The 22,538-nt window shown below is 40.1% G+C and overlaps 1 protein-coding gene across 2 annotated transcripts in view; it reads left to right on the top strand.

Moving 5' to 3' along the window:
• Window positions 1–22,538, top strand: part of LOC149140800 (DNA (cytosine-5)-methyltransferase CMT3-like) — a 362,012-nt gene that overhangs the window by 109,292 nt on the left and 230,182 nt on the right. For both annotated transcript variants that reach the window (XM_089447880.1, XM_089447881.1), the window contains 2 exons: window positions 10,589–10,693; window positions 10,901–11,023. In XM_089447880.1, coding sequence (XP_089304006.1) covers window positions 10,589–10,693; window positions 10,901–11,023 — 228 coding nt within the window. The remainder of the gene's footprint in view (window positions 1–10,588; window positions 10,694–10,900; window positions 11,024–22,538) is intronic.

Genomic DNA, 22,538 nt, shown 5'->3' on the forward strand with positions numbered 1-22,538 from the left:
TGCCCTCCAGTGTTTGGGACAATCATGGGTTTCTGAATAATAGAGGAGGCTCATATAGGCCTATGGAACCAAGGTGATGGCCATGGATGGGGTAGAGCTCATGTGTTGGCTTTTGCCTACGTGCCAATTATTTTTGTCCTGACCATCTTTTGCATTTTGTGGTACAATTTCTTGTTAAATGTGTGTTGAGATTTTCTGTTGTATTAAATTTGGGAAAAATCTCATCTATGTGACAACAATGGGATTAGTTGCTATATTAGCTCCAGTATTTTTTGAGGAGTTAATGCATCCTATATTTGTTGTGAGGGAATTTATGATTCAGTTTTATGCTCCAGCTATATAGAAATGTAATCCCGTAGAGGATTGTAAGAGTGTGTGTAGAGAAAGTAGAGAAAATAGGGAGAGCTGAGAGTATGTGTGAAGAATTAGATTTGTTGTAATCTCCTTTCAATACTAATATTGCCGATGCCTCTGTTTTGGTGGACGTAGCCCAGATTGGTTGGGTGAACCACGTTAAATCTGTGTGTTATGGTTTTGTGTTTTTTAATGTGCTGTGTATGTTTTGTTTAGTTTAATTTCCGCTGCGCATTGTTAAGTCTAACAAGTGGTATCAGAGCGGCGCAGCGGAAGCGTGGAGGGCCCATAACCTACAGGACTCTGGTTGTGGAGCTGGTGCGTGTAATAGAGCTACTGAAGGTGGAGTTCCGGCGGTTGGCGCGGTTTCGGCAAAGACAGTCATGCCAATTGCTGACAGTGAACGGGTTGGCGCGGATCCGGGTTTAATACTCGCGCCAGAGAGCCAGTATTCCGATTGGCGTGGAATTGACTGGTTTAAGCGCGCCAATATTTTGTCACTTACACGGATTTTGCTCTAGCGCGGATCATCTGCTGTCAAAGGAGCGCCAAGCAGTGGATCGTGTTTTAGGCGCGAGTTTTCCGCTGTCAAGGAGCGCCCGACAATTTTTTTTTTCCCTCTGGTAAACCTGCAATTTTTTGTTTTTTTGTTTTAATTGTGATTACACGGTACAACAGAGGCAGTTTTTAATTTGGAATTGGAGATTGTTTGATTGATACAACATGGCAAAAACTCGAAGTGCCCGTTTTGAGATCGAGAAGTTCAATGGCAAAAATAACTTCGAAATCTGGAAGGTGAAGATGCATGATCTGCTTGTGCAACAAGGCATGGCGAAGGCGCTGTTGGGAAGATCCAAACAGCCTTACCCCATGACAGATGATGAATGGAATGAATTGGATGGAAGAGCTCTGAGCGGTATTCGACTGTGTTTGGCGGATGATGTTTTGTTTAACATCGTGTCAGAGAAAACTGTTGTTGGTTTGTGGACAAAGCTTGAGAAGCTGTACATGACAAAATCCTTGACCAATAGGATTCTTCTGAAGCGACAATTGTACAGTCTGCGCATGAAGGAAGGTACAACTATTACTGATCATTTGAATGTCTTTAGTACTCTCATGGAGTAAAATTTGAATCAGAAGATAAAGCTATAACTTTATTGTGCTCGTTGCCCAAGTCATGGGATCATTTTGTTACTTCTGGAAGTCTAAGTATATTAGAAACCCTTGAATTTGATGATGTTGTTGAAGCTTTGTTGTCCGAAGAGACAAGGAAGAGGTCAAATTCTGAAACCTCTACATCAGAAGCAATGATGGCTAGAGGTTGTTCTAGAGAAAGGCGCTCCAGTAAGCACAGCGACTCGCGTTCAAAATCGAAAGGGAAGAAGAGTAAGGTAAAGTGCTGGTTTTGTGGCAAATCGGGACATTTGAAGAAGGACTGTTGGAAAAGACAGCAAGCATCCAAAGAAGACTCTTCACCAGCGAAGCAAGAAGCAAACACGACAAATACAGGTTCGGCATCGAAGACAGGTACGAGTGATGAAGTGTTATCAGTTGATTTGTCTAGTCATGATCAACATTGGCTGTTAGATTCTGGTGCTTCAAATCACATGTGTATTCATAGGGAATGGTTTAAAACTTATAAACCAATCAATGATGGAGTAGTTTACATGGGAAATGATGTCACATGCAACATTGTGGGAATTGGAACTGTTCAGCTTAAAATGTTTGATGGGACAAATAAAATTTTAACTGATGTACGACATGTACCTGAACTAAGGAAAAATCTCATTTCATTAGGAGTATTGGACACAAATGGATATAAAACCTTTATTCAAGGTGGAGTAATGAAAATTTATAAAGGCATTTTACTAGTAATGAAAGCAAAGAAGGTTGGAAATCTTTTTCAGTTAGAAGGAAGAACAGAGTCAGATTATGTTTCTGTACTGTCTGAAAATGACAGTAATTCTATTCGTTTATGGCATCAAAGGTTGGGCCATATGAGCGAAAGAGGTTTAAAGATTTTATCTGATCATAAGTTACTTCCTAGTCTAAAGTCTGTTAAGTTAGATTTCTGCAAACATTGTCTGTTTGGGAAACAAAGCAAGCAGAAGTTTCAAACTGGAAAACATACTAGTAAGGGAATCCTTGATTATATCCATTCTGATGTTTGGGGTCCGTCTCCTACAACCTCATATGGAGGTTCGTCATATTTTGTATCTTTTATTGATGATTTCTCTAGAAAAGTGTGGGTCTACATGTTAAAGAAGAAGTCTGATGTGTTTACAGTTTTCAAACAGTTTAGAGCATTAGTTGAAAACATCACTGGAAGAACTATTAAATGTTTAAGAACTGACAATGGTGGTGAGTTTACTTCAAAGGAATTTGATAATTATTGCAAGGAAGCTGGGATCGAAAGACATAAAACCACTGTGTATACTCCTCAGCAAAATGGAGTTGCTGAACGCATGAACAAGACTCTTTTAGAGAGAGCGAGAAGTATGCTGAGTAACGCCAATTTGTAGAAGGAATTGTGGACAGAAGCGGTTGCTACAGCTTGCTATCTGGTAAATCGATCACCATCAACTGCAATAGGATGCAAAATTCCTCAAGAGGTATGGAAAGGTCATCCTTGTGATTATTCTAAACTGAAAGTTTTTGGTTGTGATGCATATGCTCTAGTTCCAAAACATCAGCGTTCTAAATTAGATCCTAAATAAAAAAGGTATATCTTTGTTGGATATGGTGATGGGACTAAGGGATACAGATTGTGGGATCCTACTACTCACAAGATCATCATTAACAGAGATGTTAAATTTAATGAATCCTCACTTGAAAGTTCAGATGTAGATGATAAAGTGAAACAGGATAATGTATCTAAGCTTCAACACCTTCAATTTGAAACCAGTCCAAATATTGATGATGATCAAGATGAACATGGTTCAGATGTAAGACATGAACAAGTTTCAGATGCCGGTCCTGAACAAGTTTCAGATGTCGATCATGAACATGATTCAGATGCTGATCATGAAGAAGTTCCTATAGACAATAATCAGCAAATTGTGGAAGTACCAGAAACATCTTTAAGGAGGTCCACGAGAATTAAACGTCCTCCTAGAAGGTATGATGATTATGTTACTTCAGTTGCTTTAACCGCTAACGATGATGAACCTTTGTGCTATCAGGAAGCTGTAGAAGGTTCTAAAAGTGAAAAGTGGAAAGAAGCTATGAAGGACGAGATGATGGCATTACACAAGAATGACACGTGGGATCTGGTAGAACTTCCTAAAGACAGAAAAACTGTGGGATGTAAATGGGTGTACAAATTGAAAAGGGGTGTTGATGGTTCAAAGGACAGGTACAAGGCAAGGCTGGTCGCAAAAGGTTTTTCTCAGAAAGCAGGCATTGATTTTCATGAGATATTTTCACCAGTTGTAAAAATTGTTTCAATTCGAATTGTATTAGCATTAGTTGCTTTGCTTGATTTAGAATTACAACAACTAGATGTTAAAACTGCATTTTTACATGGAGATTTAGATGAGGAAATTTACATGGAACAACCGGAAGGGTTTGTTCAAGATCGCAACAAGAAATTTGTCTGCAGGCTCAAGAAATCATTGTATGGTTTGAAGCAGTCGCCTCGACAATGGTACAAGAAGTTTGATTCTTTCATGTTGAGTCAAAATTATATAAGAAGTGAATATGATCATTGTGTTTACTTTAAGAAATTAAGTAATGGCATGTTCATTATCTTAGTGTTGTATGTTGACGATATGCTTTTAGCAAGAAAAAGCATAACAGAGATCAACAGGTTAAAGGCTCAGATGGCTAGGACATTTGATATGAAAGATCTAGGAGCAGCAAGACAAATTTTGGGCATGGAGATTTTCAGAGACAGGAGCAATGGTAAGCTGTGGCTATCACAACAGAAGTATATTGAGAAAATACTCTTGAGGTTTGGTATGAGCAATGTGAAGCCTGTTTCAGTCCCTTTAGCTTCCCATTTAAAGTTTTCTTCAAGTTTATGTCCTAGTACAAATGAAGAAAAGGAATATATGTCTCGAATTCCATATGCCAATGTAGTAGGTTGTTTAATGTATGTGATGGTTTGTACTCGACCAGATATTTCACATGCAGTTGGGGTTGTCAGCAGGTATATGGAAAATCCAGGAAAAGAACATTGGTCAGCAGTGAAATGGGTGCTTCGGTATTTGAGAGGCACAAGTGATTATTGTATCACTTATAACAGAAGTAGTGAATTTGTTTGCGGATATGTTGATTCCGATTTTGTAGGTGATTTGGATAAGAGAAGATCAACTTCAGGATATGTCTTTACTCTTGCAGGTGGAGCTATTAGCTGGATGTCAAAGCTACAGAATATTGTTGCTTTATCCACTACTGAAGCAGAATACATAGCTGCTTCGCATGCTTGCAAAGAAGCGGTTTGGTTGAAAGGTTTGATTGGTGAGTTTGGTAGGTTACAGGACAACATCAAGTTACTTTGTGATAGTCAAAGTGCAATTCATTTGGCTAAGAATCCAGCCTATCATAGCAAATCAAAGCATATACCTATCAAGTACCATTTTGTAAGACAGGTTATCATTGAAAGGGGTGTTTCTCTTGAAAAGGTGCATACGAAGGAAAACTGTGCAGACATGTGTCTGGCTTCTCTTGGCTTGCAGAAAAGATAAAAATAATAAATGAACAGGGCATCAGGCTAATTGTTGTCAAGGTGGAGATTGTTGAGATTTTCTGTTGTATTAAATTTGGGAAAAATCTCATGTATGTGACAACAATAGGATTAGTTGCTATATTAGATCCAGTATTTTTTGAGGAGGAGTTAATGCATCCTATATTTGTTGTGAGGGAATTTATGATTCAGTTTTATGATCCAGCTATATAGAAATGTAATCCCGTAGAGGATTGTAAGAGTGTGTGTAGAGAAAGTAGAGAAAATAGGGAGAGCTGAGAGTATGTGTGAAGAATTAGATTTGTTGTAATCTCCTTTGAATAATAAGATTGTCGATGTCTCTGTTCTGGTGGATGTAGCTCAGATTGGTTGGGTGAACCACGTTAAATCTGTGTGTTATGGTTTTGTGTTTTTTAATGTGCTGTGTATGTTTTGTTTAGTTTAATTTCCGTTTCGCATTGTTAAGTCTAACAATGTGGCCATTTATGATTTTCATTTTTTTTTAATTGCTTTAACCTTCGGGGCATCATTCTAGTCCTGACCCAAGGTGGGGGCAAGGGGATAGGGAGACTAGCCTTATGTGGACCCAAGTGGGAGAAAAGATGAATGGGGGTATAGTGAGTGGAAAGGGAGTGATATGTGCGGATAAAAGAGTGGGACCACGCACCCAAAATTGGGGTTTCCCAAGTACTACCACCCTAGAACCAAATGGTCAATAAAGGAGATCCCACGGGACTAAGATCCAAAGGTAACAACCAAAAAAGATCGAGGGGACAGGAGCACAAACTAAGCCCACTCTTTTCGCCAAATCTCCCCATTAATCCATACCCAAAAGTCTCCATGATAAATAAACCCAATACTCAATTATCAAATGACAAGACATACCTTTAGATTCGGGAGGCCCACCTTCAAACATACGATCAATATAGGTGGGTGAGGGACCACATGGTTGGCTTAAGTCGCAGAGAAATGGCACAAGGAGCTAGCAAGAGGCATCAAGGGGTTGTCCGCTGAGGCTCATCATGGAGAATTTTTTTTTCCTAGGGATATCACCCACGAAATGGTGGGTAACAATATCCATAGGAGAAAATGGTCCTCAACCGACAACCAACAACCCCTTTCAGCCACCAAATAGCTCGATGTGCCATTATCTCCGCCACCTGAGCTAGCTATATGCTCCCTCACCCATTTGTTATGATCGTATGTTTGAAGGTGGGCCTTCCAAACCCGAAGGTATGGCTTTTCATTGTGTAGTTGGGTATTTTTTTTACTTATCATGGACACTTTTGGGCTTGAATTAGTGCATGAATTAGTAGGGGGATTCGACGGAAAGAGTGGGATTGGTTTGTACTCTTGTCTTCTCTGTCCAATTTGATGGTTAACCTTGTATCTTAGTCCTGTGGCATCTCCTTTATTGGCTACTAGCTTTAGGGGTGGCACTACATGGGAAGCCTCGATTTTGGTTGCATGGTCCCACTTGCCGACACCATACACATCACTCGACTCCGCTTATTATAACCCCATTCACCATATTTCCCATCTCGGTCCACATTTGTCCATTGCGTCCACAAGGTGTTAGCTAACCCTTCCCATTGTCGACACTTTGGGTTGGGCTTGGAATGATGCCCTGGAGGTTGATGCAGCTAAAAAACAAAAAGAAAAGGCATAATTTGGCCGCTCTCAACAGAAAATGTACCATAAAACACAAAAGATGGTCGGGACATACAAATTTAGCACATATGTCCACTGCTGCTGCTGCTCTCTCGATCAATTTCCTACTGTCTCTCTATCAATTACCCAAAATTTATCAATGACAGGAAATGTACCACTGCTGCTGCTGCTTCTACCATTGTCAACTCACACTGCGACTACTATCTCTGCTATCTGCTGCTGCTGTCCACAGTCAAACTACCACTGCCTGCTGCTGCCACTGCCTATTCTCATCATCTTAGAAACAAGCCACATGCCAAGAGTACTGTTTGTCAAGGGGTGTCTTCATTGTCATGCAGTCCAACCATTACTCCCATTACTCCACATCACCACATCTGCTTCTGCTCAATATCCACTATTGTTGCTGCATAAATATATGCCACTGCTTCTGCACTTCCTAGCTGCCCCTTCTGTTCAACACTCCATGACTGTCTACTATTGCTGCTTCTATACCAAACATGCTATTACTGCTGTCATCAAGAGCTCACTGCAATCACCATCAAGGTTAAGTCACACTTGAGGGTCATTGTTGGTGAAATGCTGCCCTTCCTCATGGACTCACTGTCATAAGCTCTACAGTCACTGTTTCTTTGTCCACAAGTTCACTGTTCATGAACAAGGTTGCTGCTTTATAGAGTTACTGCAATACATCAATGCTCATTGATATGCCATATCGCAGGTCATTGTCTTAAATAGGTGACTTTGTCTCCAGCTACAACCTTCAGGTATTGGCAATAATGTCTTCAACATATGTATTGTGAAGATACCTAAATTATCAATGACATAATCTTTAACCATTAGCTTTTCAATACATCAACTATATAATGCAGACCCTGAATATTTCTTCCAAAGAAATGCTGACAAAGGTTAGAGCAAGGTTAATCCATCAGGATTCAAGGTTCATTAACAACCCATGAAACCCACGGATTACAAGCCTACAGGTCCTCAACAGTGATTGCAATACTCGTCAACATTTAAGTTGCAAACTGTGTTGAGATCTAAATGAAACGAGGATTCTTGTCACCAGTGAAGCTGATCTTCAAACAGGCACCACTGCCGATACTCCTTTTGTCTCCTTATGTCTGCAATGCCTCAATAATTGCTGCTAGAAGAAATGCTGAGCTTCAGTTACTGCTACAAGTCCTCAGATCATAGGTTACAGGTGAGTGCAAGATATATGTCTTGGATTGCTCTAATTAGTGCACTTGAGTCAGATCTAACTCTGGAACACCAACAAATTAAAGTCTTCTCAGAGTCGAGATCTCAGAAGATACCCTGAATCGAATGCCTCAAATAATGCCTTAGATGTAAGGTCTGACAATCTTCATATATCTTTAGGAAGATGGACTGCAACCCTTCAATGAACTTTAGAAGCAACACACTATACACAAAGGTATAGGCTGCAACCAATTTCAAGATGACCTTGGATCGTAGTTTGTCTCATCAAAAGACATTGATTCTGTCAAGGAAGATGGAAGTCCTGTACACAAGGCCTTTCCTGAAGAATCAGGAAGAGGGAGAACGAACCCTTCATAAGAAACAAATTCAGGTCCGCAGGGTTTGGCACTTGTCTAACTTCTTCGCTGCCCTTTGCATACCTTCAAATCACAGAGATAAGTTTTCATGTTCAGAATTGATACCTTTTGAGAAGGCCAAAACCCTCCTGCAATCAAATATCATCCCCACAAGATGTGTGTTCAGGTTAATACAATTAAGGTTGACCTTTTTCGCTGGCCTTGGAGCTTATTCAAACCACAAAAATGTATAGCCCACTAATGGTTTCAAGTAGCCTCCCTTTTAATGTTCAACAAGTCACAGAGACTGGAGTTTCTTTGCTGGTTCTTGATGTATAAGCACAGAATTTGATGCCCTAATGAGGGCTGAATCTCAGAGAGATAGCCATAGACCCTTTGGTCTTCCACCTGCAAGAAAATTGCAAACAAAACCCTTTTACCTAGATTGCAAACCAATGAATCCCTTTTTGTGCTCAGAAATTTATGACCACATAGAGAGTCCTTGTAGATTTAAAGGAGCCGCAGATCAAACCTTGGGACAACGTCTACTGCTTCAAATGAAACCTTTAATTAGCAACTACATCAGAGTTGATCAAATGTGCAGGGAGAGAAGCAGCAGTTCTAAGTCATGTTGGAAATGTGTTAACATATGGCTCTGCAAAGGTCTACTGCAAATAGTTTCAGTACATATATATATAGTGAGAGAGGGAGGAGAGAGAGAGAGAGAGAAATCAAACCAAATCCTTTTCACTGAAATATTACAGCTAGACGGAGGTGGGTTTCAAGAAATCCTACAAACAAAACAAGCCAGTCGAAAACCTTTCTCAAAAATTGAAGCTGTAAACCCAAACAAAGCCTTGTGCCTCCAGCGAAAGTTTCTGACCAAAAAATAGAGGTGAATGTTCAAGAATAACGAATTCACCCCACAGCTCTCCAACGCTTTAGAAATTAGGCTTCTCCTAAAGGAAATTCAGGACTCCATAGGGCCGCATGCAATTTCCAAAAACTTCTTATACTCCATGCCCATGTAGGCCTCCTTTTATAATGTCAATAGACACTTCTACGAGGACTGGCCAAAATCAAAAGGGAGGGAAAATTTCAAATTTTATTTTAGGCTGGCATGGTACTTTAGACGGGAAGACTAAATTCGAATTTAAGAGCCACAATTTTTTGTTTCTGAGTTTGGACCATTTTACATATTGACTTTTCTTCAAGGTTTTGGATCATGATTATTTGTTGGACCTCCATGAATTAATAGTTTTAAATGTGACCCCTTAAATAAACAAAGGTTCTTATGATTTTAGGCTTTGTTTTAGCCAACAAGAAACTGCCACATCATCACACCTTTTGGGGTTTTGGACCATTGGTTGGGGCAATTGACTTTGACTGGGAAAAATTCTCAAACCGTGAGGACCCATGAAACACTCCACATATCATCAAAATTGGCATGAGAATCCAATGGCGAGGGTTTCCAAGGAAAACTCACTGTTCTGCTGCTTCAAAATCCTCAACAAGTTTGGGCTATGTTGATCGTCCAGGGAAACCAAACCCCTAGAGCTAGGGTTTCATCATTGCATCATCCTAAACATCAAGCTGCATCATCCTGTGGACATCAGCAGACCTCCAACTAGCCTTGACATCAATGCCGATATCTGCACCCTTTCTACATTCTGCACCTACTGCATCCACTTTGACATGAATGACAACATATTCAATATTCTCCTTGATAGGGATGGAGCTACTATGTGCTATGAAATGCATGGAATTTCAGCTAAATGGTATAGAGTGGCCTGTTTCCTATTCAAATGCTCCCACCATGCTCATTGTAGTTGCATAACCATTCCCAGATTCAGGAATATTTTGTATGGAAACACGGAAACATTAGACTTGGGTTCTCAAGTGACTCATCAATTTTCTCGTGTGACAGTGTTATCTTGTGAATCAATATTGTAGTGTTGACGAGTCTTTTATGTGAATCCAATTGCTGTTGTGATCTTATTCAACAATATAACTAGTTGTCAACTCTATGCAATAATTATAGATAAACATTGTGTATAGATATCAATTATTTTGTTCATTTGTTGTCGTAACTGGATTTATCAATGTGATTCTTTTGGTTCTAAGATAACTACAGAGAAGCTTTGGTGAAGATTTCGTTTGTATTAGTAAGTTTTTATTCTAGCAGAAGATGCCAAAACACTTATGAGGAGCTTTTGGTTGGATAGATGCATTGCTATTCTTTTTAGAAATCAAGAAAGAACTGTTTTGTTCTAATTTATTGGCTTAGTTTTAAGATGCTTAGCAACAATGCTCCTTCTTACAGGCTGATAATGGTCCTGACTATATTGGAAGAATACTTGAATTATTCGAGGGTGTTGATGGGAATTGTTGGTTTAGTGCTCAATGGTTTTATCGTCCTGCGGACACGGTAAAGCTTCTCAAATATTTTAGGCCATCTTGCATTTAAGAGAAATTCTAGACAGGCCTCTATTTATGAGTAATAGAATATTTAATGGTGCTTTCCATCCAAAGATATGTCGGGTTGCTTTTTCTTTCAAAGACCATACAAGGTAAAATGTATAAAATGGTTTCTTCGTGGATGCATTCTAACAGTCTTTCGTGGGGTTTTCTATAGGCTATAGGGCAAGGCGAATCAACAGAACATGATAAGAAACGAGTATTCTTGTCAACAATGAATGATGATAATTTGTTGGAATGCATAACTAAAAAATTGAATATCATTCATGTCCCCGCATTGGTAAGTATGATTGTTGCAAAGGTATTCTGTGATTTTAATCTCTTCATGAGTTGTTTGTGCTATAACATACAGTTATCTTATCCCAGGTACCTATATATGGTGATTAGTCTTTCTTAAGGAGAAAATAACTGAACTGTTTTGTCAATGGGCATTATGCAAAATGGTTTGAGTGTATTTTGTATATAGCTTAGTACATTTGTGTTAGGGTTAAATATATTAACTTGAGAACTTAATAAAGTGTTTTATCAACTTGCGTCTGTTTTGGTATCTGTTATCACTTGAAAATGGAAGAGATTGAATGGATAGAATGTGTGGATGTCACCTCACCTTCGGAGGGGTTCCCATGGATTTGAGATGGAAATATTTAAGTAAACACTGCACAAACACTTCAAATCTGCACACTTCACTTGCTGTTATATTTATTTCACAGCAGATTTCTGCTAAGAAATTAGTTGGACAGCACATATAAATCAGATACACACTTAAATATATTGAATTAACTCAAATCTGGTGTCAATTTGTGTTAATTCACTTCAGATCTGCAGTAAAGTTTTGTAGAGATGTGGAAGTAGAAAAACCAAAAATCTGTTAGAGAATTTAGGGCAAAGTAGTGTTGAGATGATTCTCTGTGACTTGATAACAATTTGTGAAGCCTCTTTACTTTTTCTTAGTTAGCTTATACTTCTTCTTCTTATTATTAATGCATATGTGTGTGCTTCATCAAACTGCTACCAAAACAAAATAACAAGAACACAAATTTGGCTCTTTGCCAAGGACAAACCCTCTCCACTCTTGAGAGGGAAACCCTTTGTAAGTTTTCTCTTATTGAAGCTTCTTATTTGAACAACTGCCAAACCCTAGACCCTTGACTAGGATGTCCTCCAAGCATGAGTCAAATCCTTCCTCTTTTTGCACTGTCACTTCCGGCACATCTTCCGGCTCTTCTTCCGGCACTTTGTCTTCCAGTACTTTTGTCTTCTAGGTTAGTAAACCCTAGAATATTAGGGCTCCTCTTCTTCGCTATAAGGAGGTCCTTCTTTGCTTATCTTGGAGACCTTGTAGACCTTTCTCTACATCCAAATGATACCCTTCAGAGTGGTGCCTTTAAACTTCTGTTAATCTGTAACAACTTGCCTCTGAAATCCTCGCATGTGTGGACAGCAAGAACCCTAGAGCAGTCCTATTCTCGCTGGCTCTTCCTCCTTTTCTTGCTGATGAGAGAAGCCTTGTAGGCCTAATTTGTACCCGAAAATTGTGAGATATAATGACCTGCACCTTACTGTAGTTGTAGCCGCAGGCAGTCCTTACTTCTTCTTCTCTGTTTCACCTTCTTTCTTCGCTGCCCTTGTAGCCCTCTTTCTCACCTTTTCTTTGTCTTACTTCGTCCTCCTTGCTTGCGGATTTCAGAGATATGATTGTGTGTCCAAATGAGGAGTGGACTGTGTGTATGCCCTAAAGACAGTCTTTTCTTCTTCGCTGTTTCACCTTCTTTCTTCGCTGCCCTTGTAGCCCTCTTTCTCACCTTTTCTTTGTCTTACTTCGTCCTCCTTGCTTGCGGATTTCAGAGATATGATTGTGTGTCCAAATGAGGAGTGGACAACCTCTATTTATCAAGGTCTGTCCCCCCTTGAAGCCAACATGACTGTCCCTAAAGCCGACTTGCAGTTGCATTATATTTCAACATTTATTCATCGTTTTTTCTGCTTGTAGATTTTGTTGGTGCTAGGAGAGGATTTGACCATGCTTGGAGTTATTTCCTTGACCTTGTATGATGACTTACATGATGTAACATGCCCTCAAAGGGTCTTTTCATAATTACATTTTGACTTTGACTCTCTAGAAGCACTTCAAAATGTGCTTAACCTATTTTCAATGAGCAAGAAACTCATTGACAAATAATACAAAAATAATTTCTCTTTTCTTGAATAAGTACAAATATCAAAATTACATTTATGAAGACCGAACCTAGTTACATTTTCTCCAACACTCCCTCTTAACTAGGGAGGTATTCATACAACATTACAAGGTGTTTGACAATTTTCAATCTTGAAGAATTCACATAAGAGAAACCGGATTAGCAATCCATTTGTTATAGCATCATATTCATTAGCATTGTCATAGTGCAAGGCCTTGACTAACAACTCCATATCTTTACGAGACCATGAGCCATAATGTTGGCGAGACCAATGATTTATAGACACCTTCATCATTGTCTCTCAAGGTACATACCTGCCTAGGTGTTCTCGAGTATGACCTTCTAGGACTATTCTTATCTTGGGTTCTTAGTCCTCAAAGAATATCGGTCCTCTTAACTACTCTTGTCTTGGATGCCCTACACATCCTCAAAGAGTATCAGATGCTAGATGATTACCTAATCCTCCCATTCTTTCTTCCCAAATGAAGACAAGAATGTTGTGTCTATCTTGTGTCTACATTTCCATTCATGGCCTTCATCTAGACTTATGGCTATTAGTCCTGCATGACCCATGACATGGAAAACACAATAGTCACTCCTTTGTAATCAGGGGTGATTCAAAACTCCCTCTTGATCAGGGACTTGTCAGAGCTCCCCCTTAATTGGGGACTCTTTCCTTCATCAACATCTTCTGCTTCGTGGGTCCTTCAGCTGCTTGCTCTCCTTCCTTTCTTGATGTCATAAAGTCTTCAATCGAACTTCTTCTCAGTAGGGCACCCACCATCCATCACTTTCCTTCTTGGTTTGTCATGTCATTGCTTCGTGGAAAGTGACTATCAGGTTCTTCTTGTCGTCTTGGATACTCCTTTGTCATGCATTCCATGCTTCGGAATGCACTCGTCATGGATGCGCCATCGTACTTGCTAGGTTATATGTTTCGACCTAGTAGCCCATCATGACTTCATCCTGATATTGCTTCAACATTGCTTTTCCTTTATTAGATGGCTTCTTCATCACGACACCTTCATGTTGATTTGTGGTAGCATCGAAAGTGATCTGGCCATGAAAATTGGTGGAGAGGCTAAGGCACATAAGATCTCCAAGACTCATAAATTGTTTGGGGAAATTCCACCCGGTTGGAGAGATATTAAAATGATTAATATTTTTAATGGGATGTCAGTATTTGCATAGATCAGTTAATTCTCGGTAACTGAGTTGCAGTGCAATAGTTAGCAATGGCAATGTTAGGGGTAGCATGGGTAGCGTATTGAGAGGGAGCTGCAGTACAAATGTCGCAGTGGCAGTGGCAGTGTCATGGGCAACAGTACAGGAAGAAGCAGTGCAGATGATGTGAGGCAACAGGCCAAGCATCAACACAAGTACCGGTGCGGAGGATCAGTGTCATGTTTCCATGGTGAAGCATTACTAGAGCACATTCCTTGCCGAGAGGGAGTGTTGATTTGTCGTAACATCGAAAGTGATCTAGCCATGAAAATTGGTGGAGAGGCTAAGGCACATAAGATCTCCAAGATCCAGAAATGGTTTGGGGAAATTCCACCCGATTGGAGAGATATTAAAATAATTAATATTTTTAATGGGGTTCCTAAGTCTAAACTTAGGAAAATTAAAAAATAATGGGTATTAATATAAAATAGGGTGGGAATGTTCTAAATGACATGGGTCAAGCCAAATTTAATCTTAGCCGTTGATTAGGGACTTAATCTCGGCCATTGAAGACTCAATAGAAAAAGTATAAGAGGAGGCTTGAGGGTCAGTTGGAGACACACCAAGTTGATCAAAAATTTGATTTTCTGGGGCAGTGTTTGCTGAGAAATCGAGTTAGTGATCTGTTGCAACGAGGGGCAGTTCGGCAAAAGGCCGAGAATACATATCAGAGAGGCAGAGAAAGTGTCGTAGAGACAACGCAAAGCCTTGGAAGGCTGACGCAGAGGTAGCCAGGACTGATACAGAGGCTGAGGAGGTCAGCGCAGGTGACGCAGAGGGCCAAGAGGCGAACATAGAAGCAGTAGAGGCTAGCAGAGCTAACGCTGGGCTAAAGAGGCAGCGCTAAGGAACTTTCGTGGGGCAGACTGGGAGCTGCGAGGCAGATGCAGAATAGAAGAGTGTGACATAGTCCCTGGAGGGTGACGCACTTCTAGAGAGAAGCTTGGAGCAACTTTCGTTGTCCAGCTAAGGAACTGTCGAAGTTGCTATGGGATCAATCATTCGGTTGCTGATCAACATGAATATCTGTCTCCGCGGAGAGGTACTTCTGCCAAGGAAATTCTCTAAAGAGTGAGCCATTTTTGACACCCTAGTTGTATTTAGAAAACTACATAATAATAAAACCCTCATATCTGCTGCACCGGTTTTGCCGCATTGGGTTCTTCAAGGGACGATTGTCCAAAAATAACGGTGTCCCTTGTATGATTGTCTCATTTATTTCAGTTGTTGATTTGTATATGTGTTAAGGCTGCATTTGTGTTTATTTCGGTATTTATATTTATAAATAACTTGTTAATGGAAAGAACAAGTAGGAGATAATAAACCAGATGATGCAGTAGGGATTTCTAATGTGTCAGACTTAGAAATTTCAACATGGTATCAGAGCAGTACAGATCACAGGAGGAATGGAGGAACCAACAGTAATCTGAAGAATTTGCAGTAGTAGTAGCTGTCCTGAGAGAACGTTGTTCCAGAGTAGAAGCAACAGAGAAGAAGTGACGCAGAGGGCATGCATCATCATTTCAAGCCAGGAGGAGGGTCAGCGTAGAGGCAGAGAGGGGTAGATTAGACCTACGAAGTGCCCAGTCATCTTTCTCAGCCAAGAAGGATTGACGCTGTGGCCAGGAGGAGCAGATTTTGTCGTTGTTGGGATTGCATAGAGGTTGAAAGGCTTAATTTCTTCAGTTGCCGAGGCTTGGGGAGCTGTGGGAAGATTGTGATTGAGAAACTGGTGGGTTGTTGTTTCTGTCGGTGTAGAACAGTACCTAAGGGGATAGAATCAAGGTAGAGGGAGACGCTACCTTGACGGATTTCTAGCCAAGAAATCTAGATCCGAGTTGCAGTTGCAAGGAGGATTGGAGAGGAGCAGTTCGACATTTGGCCGGAGGATTTCCGTGAAGGAAATTAGGACTCAGAGGGAGTTTAGAGGAGTTTGTTCCTTATAGGATTTCTAGCGTCGAAGAAATCTAGATTCGAGTTTTGTTGGGGCAGAAACGAAAGAGGGAGAAGAGAACCAGTTCGACATTCATTCGGCAGAGATGGAAGCCACATCTCTAGGAGGGAGGTGGGGTGATTTAGAGTTGTAGTTCGAAAGAGCTACAGAGGGGCAGGATCCTTGAGGTGCCCAAACTCTTGGATCATATCCGAGTACGAGAGCCCTTCATGACAGTAGCAGAATGACAGGGGTCGGGTGGAGCAAAGTGTAGTGGAGCAGTAAGGCAGTGCTTGGATATAGAAATCTGAGGCAGCGCAGTGGAGGTTGCAGCAGTGCGAGAGGCACAAAGGTGTATGCAGCAACGCAGTGGTAGCAGAGGGAGCATAGGATAACAACAGAGGCAGCTTCAGTTTCATGAGGCTTCCAGACTGACTGGGATGTCAGTATTTGGGTAGATCAGTTACTTACTTCTCGGTAACTGAGTTGCAGTGCAACAGTTAGCAGTGGCAGTGCTAGGGGTAGCATGGGCAACATATTGAGAGGGAGCTGCAGTACAGATGTAGCAGTGGCAGTGTCATGGGCAGCAGTACAGGAAGCAACAATGCAGATGATGTGAGGCAGCAGGCCAAGCATCAGCACAGGTACCGGTGCAGAGGATCAATGTGATGTTTCCATGGTGAAGCATTACTAGAGCACATTCCTCTCTAAGAGGGAGTGTTGATTTGTGGTAGCATCAGAAGTGATCTAGCTGTGAAAATTGGTGGAGAGGCTAAGGAACATAAGATCTCCAAGACCCAGAAATGGTTTGGGGAAATTCCACCTGGTTGGAGAGATATTAAAATAATTAATATTTTTAATGGGGTTCCTAAGTCTAAACTTAGGAAGTTAAAATATTAATGGGTATTAATATAAAACAGGGTGAGAATGTTCTAAATGACACGGGTCAAGCCAAATCTAATCTTAGCCGTTGATTAGGGACTTAATCTCTGCCGTTGAAGACTCAATAGGAAAAGTATAAGAGGAGGCTTAAGGGTTAGTTGGAGACACACCAAGTTGATCAAAAATTTGATTTTTTGGGGCAGGGTTTGCTGAGCAATCGAGTTAGTGATCTGTTGCAGTGAGGGGCAGTTCGGCAGAAGGCCGAGAATACATATCAGAGAGGCAGAGAAAGTGTCGTAGAGACAACGCAAAGCCTTGGAAGGTTGACGCAAAGGATGAGGAGGTCAGCACAGATGACGCAGAGGGCCAAGAGGCGGACACAAAAGCAACAGAGGCTAGCAAAGCTGATGCTGGGTTAAAGAGGCAGCGTTGAGGAACTTTTGTGGGGCAGACTGGGAGCTGAGAGGCAGATGTAGAACAGAAGAGGGTGACACACTTCCAAAGAGAAGCTTGGAGAAGCTTTCGTTGTCCAGCTAAGGAACTGTTGAAGTTGTTGTGGGATCAATCATCTGGTTGCTGATTAGCTGGAATATCTGTCTTCGAGGAGAGGTACTTCTGCCAAGGAAATTCTCTGAAGGGTGAGCCATTTCTGGCACCCTAGTTGTATTCAGAAAACTACATAATAATAAAACCCTCATATCTGTTACACCGGTTTTGCCGCATTGGGTTCTTTAGGGGACGTTTGTCCAAAAATAACAGTGTCCCTTGTATGATTGTCTCAGTTATTTCAGTTGTTGATCTGTATATGTGTTAACGTTGCATTTGTGTTTATTTCAGTATTTATATTTATAAATAACTTGTTAATGGAAAGAACAAGTAGGAGATAATAAACCAGATAATGCAGTAGGGATTTCTGATGTGTCAGACTTGGAAATTTCAACACTTCATACAGTAGAATCAGTTATCTGCACCTTTTATATCTCCAAGGCCTTCATAGGTGTCAAGGGTCCTTTCTTCCTTCTTCAGAGTTATCTTGCCTTCTTTCGGGAGATATCTCTCAAGGCAATTTGTTAGATAGTGATTCTAGGTGATCATGGTGTTCTTCACATGCTTGATCTCTTTCTTCATTTTCTTCTTCTCAGATAGATTGGTCAACCACCTAAAGCTTCTTGTGGAAGCATTCCTTCATCCCTTTCTTTCTGGACTTGTCACCATTTCTTCTTGTCTTCTTAGTCAACAATCTTATGCTCCTTATGTGAGCATGTTCTTTTGTTGACCTTCATTGCATCGTGGTAATGCCTTCGAGAATGTTCTCGTTGAAAGAGATCCTTCATGCTTGATCATGTTATAGAACTATACCCATGACTCAATAATATACAAATGATGACATGACTTAAAGTTTCATGCATACATACGTCATCTTGATCCTCCTTGATCATTCTTTGGTGTAGCCCTTCTTTCTTCATCTTAGCCTGCCTGCATATCATCCCTTTTCTTGAATCCCATGAGTGGGATTCCCAATGAGACATCTGCCTTTGTTCACGAACCTTCTCTTGAAGATTCCATCATAGGTTCTTAAAGATCCTTGCCTTGCAAATGTTTCCTACCTTTGATGATTTAGGTCTTCTAAGATTCTCATCATGATCAATTTTTCTTCCATCATATATGAGGTCCTATTCTAGGTATGCTCCTTCTACATGATTATCTTTGAGCTATATTTGCCGTGCTCCTATATTCTAGAAGATATTCCTACTTATGCATTTTTGTTCTTCTCATAAATGCTACATCTACATGAGTGTCTAGAACTCTATGTACATCATGCTGCTAGATCCTAGAGGGTGATTCTAGCCATGCAATTTAGATTATTCCTACATGCTATTATTTTACTCAAAACTTTGAAAGACATCTAGAAGAAAAGAGTTGGACCTAGTCATAGTAGAGATCCAGAGGATCTTCCTTCTTTTGCTTCTTTCCTTCCTCTTCCACCTCTTGAGTTATATGAAATTCTTCTCTCTTTCTCTTGTTGTTGTTGTCCTTCTTAAGCTTGGGACAATTCCTTTTGTAGTGTCCATATTATTGGCATCCAAAACATTGGATCTTGGACATGTCTTTGTTATTTGTTCTTCGTGGACCAAACTTGCCAGATTTACCCTTTCTTTTGGCCATGGTAGCAAATGCTTGCTCCTTTGATCCCACATCTTCTTTCGCCTTAAGTCTAGTTTCCTCTATTCTGCATAGAGACCACATATCACTGAGAGTGGTTGCTTCCTTCTTGGCATAAATGCTTGATGTGTAGTTTCCCCACTCCTCAGGTAGAGCATTGAGTACAACAGTTGTCATCTCTCTGCTAGACATGACTTCCCCAAGCTCTTGAACTTGATCTCTCATCTCAGAGATTTTCATGAAGTAGGGAGCTATTCCTTTCTTTGTTATCTTCATCTTGTATAATTCATTCCTCGGAGATAATACTTCTCTGGTGGTGGATACCATGAATAACTCTACTAGCTTATCATAAATTTCTTTTGATGTCTCAAACTTGGAGACATAGGGAATGAGAGAGTCCTTGATTGATTCTATCATAATCCTTTGAGCTCTTGTCTCATCCTCGTTGTACTTGGCTAAGGGTTGAGTCTATTCCTTAGTAGGGATAGTGATGTCTCCTTTGACATACTGTAGGAGCTCATTCTCCTTGAGAAGTAGATCGGTCCTCTTCTTCCATGCAAGAAAGTTATTGGTGCCTACCAATTTATTGCTTTCCTTGCAAAAAGACATTGATGTATATTCAGAAGGGGACATGCACTTACTTGATAGATTTTGAGATTTGATGGATTTGCTTCCTCCTTGAAAGCTTGATGGCTTGTCTTCCCTGGATCTTGATGTCCTTCAAGTTGTCTTCTCCAAGTGGATTTGGTTGGTGATGAGGTGTGCTTGAAGACTTGTAGCTTGATGTAGATCAACTCTTCTTTGTAGGTGCCTTTATATAAGGCTCTCCTTCTAGCTTTGATGCTTCAACTCTACAGATGCTTGAGTGTTCTTGAGTGTCCCTTTCCTTGATGTGTCACCCTCCCTTTGATACCATGTTAGAGAATCTAGGGCAAAGTAGTGTTGAGATGATTCTCTGTGACTTGATAACAATTTGTGAAGTCTTTTTACTTTTTCTTTGTTAGCTTATACTTATTCTTCTTATTAATGCATATGTCTATGCTTCATCAAACTGCTACCAAAACAAAATAACAAGAACACAAATTTGGCTCTATGCCAGAGACAAACTCTCTCCACTCTTAAGAGGGAAACCCTTTGTAAGTTTTCTCCTATTGATGCTTCTTATTTGAACAACTCCCAAACCCTAGACCCTTGACTAGGATGTCCTCCAAGCATGAGTCAAATCCTTCCTCTTTCTGCACTGTCACTTACGGCACATCTTTCGGCACTTTGTCTTCCAGTACTTTTGTCTTCTAGGTTAGTAAACCCTAGAATATTAGGGCTCCTCTTCTTCGCTATAAGGAGGTCCTTCTTTGCTTATCTTGGAGACCTTGTAGACCTTTCTCTACATCCAAATGATACCCTTCAAAGTGTTGCCTTTAAACTGCTGTCAATCTGTAACAACTTACCTCTGAAATCCTCGCATGTGTGGACAGCAAGAACCCTAGAACAATCCTTCTATTCTTGCTGGCTCTTCCTCCTTTTCTCGCTGATGAGAGAAGCCTTGTAGGCCTAATTTGTACCCAAAAATTGTGAGATATAATGACCTGCACCTTACTGTAGTTGTAGCCGCAGGCAACCCTTACTTCTTCACATGTGTGACTGTGTGTATGCCCTAAAGACAATCTTTTCTTCTTCGTTGTTTCACCTTCTTTCTTCGCTGCCCTTGTAGCCCTCTTTCTCACCTTTTCTTCGTCTTACTTCGTCCTCCTTGCTTGCGGATTTTAGAGATATGATGTGTGTCCAAATGAGGAGTGGAGAACCTCTATTTATAGAGGTCTGTCCCTCCTTCTTGAAGCCGACATGACTGTCCCTAAAGCCGACTTGCAGTTGCATTATATTTCAACATTTATTCATCTTTTTTGCTGCTTGTAGACTTCGTTGGTGCTAGGAGAGGATTTGACCATGCTTGGAGTTATTTCCTTGACCTTGTATGATGACTTACATGATGTAACATGCCCTCAAAAGGGTCTTTTCATAATTACATTTTGACTTTCTCTCTAGAAGCACTTCAAAATGTGCTTAACCTATTTTCAATGAGCAAGAAACTCATTGACAAATAATACAAAAATAATTTCTCTTTTCTTGAATAAGTACAAATATCAAAATTACATTTATGAACACCGAACCTAGTTACATTTTCTCCAACAAAATCAACCAATTAAATGGCTTTTTTACTAGTTGGACCAGTGTATTGAATCCAGTTTCCATGGAGTTGAATAAAGAGAAAACTTATTGAGTGGCTGAAATACCCAAGGCCAATAAATTCAGAAAGTTTCACAATAATTGACGAAGCTCACGAATAAACAAGAAATGGCTGCCAAAGAAAATGCTATCTTTATTTTAGAGTTGTGTATACAAAGTATGGAGATTCTGTTGAAATGTCTAACTAGGTTCGGTCTTCATAATGTCTAATGTAATCATGGTTTATGTATTTGATGAAAAAGAAAGAAAAAAATTATTATCATTTTGTAGCATGGGTTGCATGCTCAAGATTATTTTATTTGTAGGTCAAGCACCTAATTGAGTGCTTCTAGGTTTTGTCATTGAGTCAAAGAAGTCAATTTAGTCATTGAAATATGTATAAGACTCATTTGGACATCATGTATCAAGTCAAAGAAATTTATTGTAAATTCAAAATCACTCTCCAAGACAAGTTGGCCTTGCAGTCAAACTAGTCAGCCTACAAACAGTGACAAGTTGGCCTTGCAGTCAAACTAGTCAGCCTACAAACAGTGACAAGTTGGCCTACAAACAATGACAAGAAACCTATATATAAGAAATTGACCTCATTTGAAGAGGGTATCCAATCAAGTTCGATTACCAAGAAGAAAGAGCCTAATAGCCAACGAAAAAGAATAGAAACCAAGGAAGGAAAATCGAAGTGGTAAGGGACTGTTTTTGGGCCTAGATCTCTCACACGAGCGAGCTGCAACTAGGGTTTTTGAAGTGATATATTACAGATCTTGAAAGGAGCAATGTTCCACCAAGTTTCCGGGACGAGGAGGAGAGGGAGCGGGGATACACAGGAGCGGCCTATGCAAAAGCTCCCCACCAATTTTTAGGAAACGTGGGGGGACGTCGGGGTCTTAAAAACTTATAAATATAAAATATAAATCGATGAATCATATAACTGAAACAAATTTAAAACGAAAAGCATGATCATTGATATCATTATCATATAAATTATAATCATACATCATACATGTAAGTTTGTAACTGTACAATGTAACTACTAGTCTACTAACTTACTAACAATGCACAATGAAAATAAACTTTAAACCATATTGATGTTCCACTTCCAACTATGAACATTGATATTGAATATTGAAATAAAATTATAAAAGACAAGTCTGATA

Source organism: Pinus tabuliformis, chromosome X, assembly GCF_031772625.1.
Source record: "Pinus tabuliformis cultivar Carrire ecotype Pingquan chromosome X, CPIR1, whole genome shotgun sequence".
NCBI lineage: Eukaryota > Viridiplantae > Streptophyta > Pinopsida > Pinales > Pinaceae > Pinus > Pinus tabuliformis.